At 51.1% G+C, this 5,559-nt stretch overlaps 1 protein-coding gene across 3 annotated transcripts in view; it reads left to right on the top strand.

Moving 5' to 3' along the window:
* Window positions 1-5,559, top strand: part of Atp11a (ATPase phospholipid transporting 11A) — a 106,449-nt gene that overhangs the window by 46,800 nt on the left and 54,090 nt on the right. For all 3 annotated transcript variants that reach the window (XM_005366281.1, XM_013353437.2, XM_005366282.2), the window contains exon 2: window positions 3,003-3,125. In XM_005366281.1, the coding sequence (XP_005366338.1) occupies window positions 3,003-3,125 (123 nt within the window). The remainder of the gene's footprint in view (window positions 1-3,002; window positions 3,126-5,559) is intronic.

Genomic DNA, 5,559 nt, shown 5'->3' with positions numbered 1-5,559 from the left:
GGGAAGAGGATACCAGGGTGTGTAGCCAGTCCATAGTCAGCTGGGGAGAGATAACCCAGGGCTTTGAGAGGGATGCAGTGTGGGCTGGGTCTAGCTAAACTCACAGAGTTCCATCATACGGGGACACAGAGACACGATGAAGTGCTGTAATGGCGACTGTAGGGGAATGACAAATGGTACCTCTACAATTTCTTTCCAGTTTTTTGATTAGTGGCCGGATGATGAGTCTTCTTGCTAAAGTGGCTTTGTCTTTAGTGTATTCTGGAACATTTCTTGTCCTGCTCTTGTGAGCTCTCATGCTTCCAACATGAGTGACGTTATTGAGGTTAGACCGTTAACCATCTGGGCACAGTGTGTTTGGGAGTAAAGCATCCAGGGACTCTGTGCCCCTTAGGTGTGTTAGGTCACCGTAGTCTCCTGTTTGCTTGTCCATTACCCACAGTGAAGTAATGGACAAATAGTGCAACTGACTATTTGAAAAAAAAATCTGTATTTTAATTTTATTTTCTTAAAAATCCATCTGATAACAATATGGCAAAAATGTTAAATTTGAGTTATTTCTGTGCTTCAGAGTTCTTCTGTGTTTGAGTTGTTTTATAATATTTGTCTCCTATAGTCTGAGTGGAAGTGAGGGCTAAGGACAGTAGGCAAGTCTCCGGGCAGGACATCAGCCCATTGCCTCTTTGCTGCACTTGGCAAAGGCCGTTGGGGTTGACTCAGTGACACACACCTGCTTGGTTCTCACGTTTAAGAAGATGCACCCCTCAGGCTAGCTGCAGGCTGTTCTGCTCACGAAGCCTGCATCTTCCCAGGCTATAACTCTGGTGCTCCTTTGCTGAGTCCCTGAAGTGCCTACTGGCCTTTCTGGGTGCAGGCACTGCCCCCACAGCCTGCTTCTTTCTCTCCAAGATCTTTGGAGTAGGAGGTCTTAGAACCACCTAGTCCTGATTCTGCAGTGATAGGCTGGAGGGTCTTCTGCTGACTTGTCACCTCTGCTCCCGTGATGCTCAGGACAGAGCCTGGATCCTTGCCTCATCATGAAGTGCTGTCTGTCTAACTGTCCTCAGGGTTATTGATCTGTTCTTTTTAGTACTTTATTAATTAGTCATGCGAACAAGGTCCTGTGGCTGGTCTAGACTCTGTTGCTGCTACTAAGTGCCTGTTTGTTCTGGTTGGGCCGAACCCTAACAGCCTTCTTCCACCCTGAAGGTCTTCTTGCTAATCTGAAACCCTTGCTGTGGTCCATGCCTCCTGTGGTCCGCCTGAGTTGGCGTCCGTTGGAGACAAGTGCTTGCAGATTTTATTTTAAAAACCGAGGCAGTCAAATGATTTGTAGGAGCTCTGCTCACGCTCCTGGCTTTGGTCAGGAAGAGCAGGAATTAATATTTAACTGTCTGTGTTAGCACATTGAGAACAGATCCTGACCTTCAGTATCTCGTCCAGGCCCTCGCTGCCCTGTGGTTAACCCTTCCCAGGTTAGCTCCCAGCTCAGCTCAGAGGCATCCCCAGCCACTAAGCCTAGTGCATCTGTCACAGCTGCACTGATGGGCATGAGGATGAGACCTTTCCAGGATCCAAGATGTAAGAAGAACATCAAGGAGGGGCCTGAAGGAGCCAGGGTACCCCAGGAGCTGCTCTGTGTGGTCACAGCGATTTTCTCCAGGGCTCCTGTTTTATAGACTAGAAGGTGTTTTCACCCCAAACATCTCTCCTTCTGAAGGGTAGAGAGGAAAGTGTTGTTCCCCTCTAAGTGGATGCCCCTGGGGCTGTGGTGTGACTTCAGAGTCTCAGTGGGGACTCATGGCTATTCCTGAAGCTTAGTGTGATGGTTTCTGGGGATGTTACCAGGCACTGAAAAGTGTTGTGCCTTCTTCTCTTACCCCTGTGTTACAACACTCCTCAGTGCAGAGACCTGGCCCCTAGGAGTGAAGAGCCCCAGAACAGCTGTCTTCTCCATGAGCAGGGAGGGGTGGAGCCCTCCCGGCCTTCCTGGCAGAGGTCTTACGTGTGGCTCTTGATGAGTCTTTGGTCCCCATCCCCTACACTCATCAGCGTTTCCACAAAACGAGAGGCTAGAGAGGAGGTACATGAAGTCATCTCTAACTGGGCGGGGCTGCTGGGCTTTTACTCTAAGGTAGTACCTTCTGGGTAGCCATTAGAGGGTTTGGTTTAGTTGGAAGCTAAACCATCTTTGAGGAGCCAGATCCTGAGAGCCTGATGAGGGAATGCTCACTCGGCTCATTTTGGGTTGAGACCAGTCACTGCTCTGGGAGTGGCCATGTTGTATCTGACCCCAAGGCTGGGAAGTTGGCTCCTGTAGCAGAGGCTCCCAGGGATGTAGCCACAGTTGGAACTGTTTATTCTGCACAAATAAAGCTGGGCCCTTTTGAGAAAAAAGCGCAGGTGGGAGCATGCACAGAGACAAAACGAAACACAATAGCAGAATGTACGCATTTATGCATCTTGCAGCCATAGTATGGGACAAATGGGAAGGGCTTCATGGCCTCAGCAAGCAGGTAGCTGATCAGAGGGACTGGTGTTTAAAAAGACTGGAGAGAGAGCCAGGAAGGAAATGGCTGGAACAGAACACAGGAGCCAGGCTGCTAGGTAGTACCTTCACTGGCTGTGAACTGAGAGTTTCCCCAGCAGCAGAGGCCGCCCAGGAAGGTGATGCAGTGTTCTGTGCCTGGCAGCTAACCACTTATTTGAAAAGCACAATCCCCCAGCCTCATGAGGCTCCTGTCGATGCCCAGTATGAGAGTGCTTTGGGCCTCTCCCTGAGCAGAGAGCCACTCACTGTGTCAGTGTCTGCCTGGGGATTTGGATAGAACTAAAATCCCTCACCTGTAGGGCTAAGCCAGCCATGTCCAGGCTATGGTAGGGAACCTGGGAGCCGCATGTGGCCTCCGGGACATCAGGATGGTCTCTGTTTTCAGTGTGGCAGCATGGTGGGGAGGGTCTGCACTCCAGGCTCCCATGCTGACGTGCTCTTTGCTCCACAGTGTGCAGGAGAAGAGAACTGGGTGGACAGTCGGACCATCTACGTGGGACACAAGGAGCCCCCTCCAGGGGCAGAGGCCTACATTCCACAGAGATACCCCGACAACAGAATCGTCTCCTCCAAGGTAGCCTCACTTTCTGCTCTGAGTTTCTGCCCGAGGGAGGGTGCACAAGGGACAGCATCTCTGAGCAGCACTAGTGCTCCTGTGCAGCTGCCCTAGGCTGTCACTGCTCTCCCGCAGTCACAGTGCTCCTGACTACTGTCCCCGTGCCAGGCAGCACTGCTCCACTCCTACAGGGCTGTCAGGGTGCTTTGCTGGGCCTCACCCTCTCCACTCCTCTTTAGTCTCCCCCAGTAGAGCTTCAGACTTGAAGTATAAGGCATGAGTCCTATCTCAGTGCTGCCCCTTCCCCATACACCACCTGGCTGTGGACTGCCAGCTCAGTGCCACAGAATGGGAGGAAGAGTGCAGCTGGGTCTCCTCACTCAGTGATTTCAGACAAGAGGATGAGAAGCAGACATCCCCCAAAACATGCATTTGTGTAACATGTCTGTACACTGTGTGTGCATTGCACGTGTTGCATGTGCATACCGTGTTTGGGTGTGTGAGTGTGTGTGGCCAAGGTGCAGATATGTAAGTGACACCCAAATGTTCTGAGATGCAGGTAGGGTCCCAAAAAGGGAGCCGGTGTAATGGGTACCTGGTTGTTGTGGCATGCACTGCTCTCTGAAGGAGCCGCTGGCACCACAGCTGCTACCGTGAATGTGCTGTGAGGTCAGCTGAGCCCTCCTTTGAACTCAGAGCCCTGCATTTGTTGAGGTTTTATGACCCTAAAGGTTACCTTCTCTAGGATTTTTTTAAATATGGTTATTTATTTTGTAACAGCACCATTAAAGTATTTGCAATAGCTTTTGTCCAGAAGCACAACACAGGCAAGTAAAATACACTCCTTAGTAAGACCCGCCACACGAGTGTCCCCTGAGGTGACACGGGCTTGATAACCAGGAGACAGCTGACAGAAGCACACCTCCCATCCCATCTGGGAAGGGGAGTCCTCTGCTAACAGACCCAGTACCCCCACTACCATGGTGTGTGCATGCAGTGCATGTGTCCACGTGTGTGTGTGTGTGCCATCTGCGTGTAGACATGTCTGCCCAGGCATGCTTGTGAAGAGCTGAGCATCCTGACTGAGCTCTCTGAGAGCAGTGTTTGGAGAGCGAGGGAGCCCCATCCTCACTCCTTTGCTTTCGGCCATCCGTGGCCTGTTGCCCACGTTGACTCTGAGAGGCTTTATCTTCTGTTCTTGTCCCTGGAGAACAGGAACCACCACAGCCTTCTTGTTTTCTGGAAAGGAAATCCACAGAGAGGTTGTGTGGGAATTGCAGTTCCCAGGGGTGTTCAGGAGCAATTTCTCTTAGAGAGGCTCCTTCATACCAGGAATCTTTTGAGCAGGAACCAACAGAATTAAGTCAACACTCTTGGCAGAGAGTGGCCAGAGGGAGGACAGGCCAGGAATTGGCAGAAACACTTGAGCCCGTAGAGCCTCCTAGCAGGCTCTCAGCGGCGTGAGTGAGCACCTGTGGCGCACACCAGTGCCTCATCTCAGTGAGAAGTAGCCAGCAATGTCTCCAGAAAGTACGCACAACCTGGCCCTTGGACAGGAGGCAGGGCTCTGGGCCTCCCCTGACACTGGGCTTATGCAACCTGAAGTGCAAGTCTGTGAGGCATTGCCGGGAATTTATAATTGTTGCTAAAATAGCAGCTCAGGTGCATGGGAAGTGCTAAGTTGTTCAACAGCGTACAAAGGCTCTGTAGATTGTCTACAGTAGTGTGTCTGTACATGCAAGGCTGTTTGTTTCCACCTTAGAAATGTCAGAGTGCCTCAGAGCCTAGGGCTTGGTTAACAGAGAGCAGTGACAGTGTTTGTTGCAGGAAGGTCTCAACGTGCCTACCGTTGCATTAAGCCCCAGCCTGTGTACAGGCAGGGGTGTTGTTACTAGTGTAGCGGTTAACCAGCGTTTCCATTTCAGTGTGGGGACTCACTCTCATGGAAAAAGAGAGATGGAAGTGACTGCCTTCCTGGCTCCTCCTGGCCTCTGGCCACACATGAGGTCCCCTGCCCTGTGTCTGGGGAGACTGGTCTCAAGGACAGTGCTGCTCATTGCCTTGTGCAGAATGGTCCTGGGCATGAAATTCGCAGAGATCCTTGCTTTGCCTTCAGGAGGTTGCCAAAGTAAATACTGGCTCCACCGGCACTGCCTGCTGCCCCAGCCCATACCCCATATGCTCAGGATTATTGTGAAACTGATTACCTCTGCCACTTTGGATATACTGTTTTATTGATGGATGTTTATACAAATGACTTCCATATTTACCATGTCGCTTAAACACTGAGCAACCTTCTGAGGCTACAACTTATTATAAAGAAACTAAGGCTTAGGGGCAGGAACATGTCAGTGACCACAGGGAACATAAGTGACCTTCAACCATTCTGTTCTCGGAGCATGGACTTCCTTCTGCAGGGCCATTATCCCCCATGGCTTGGGCACCCTCAGCT

The sequence above is a fragment of the Microtus ochrogaster genome, unplaced genomic scaffold (assembly GCF_000317375.1).
Source record: "Microtus ochrogaster isolate Prairie Vole_2 unplaced genomic scaffold, MicOch1.0 UNK7, whole genome shotgun sequence".
In the NCBI taxonomy this organism is placed as follows: domain Eukaryota; kingdom Metazoa; phylum Chordata; class Mammalia; order Rodentia; family Cricetidae; genus Microtus; species Microtus ochrogaster.
The sequence above is the reverse complement of the archived record's forward strand: the minus strand, read 5'-3'. Positions and strand labels throughout refer to the sequence as shown.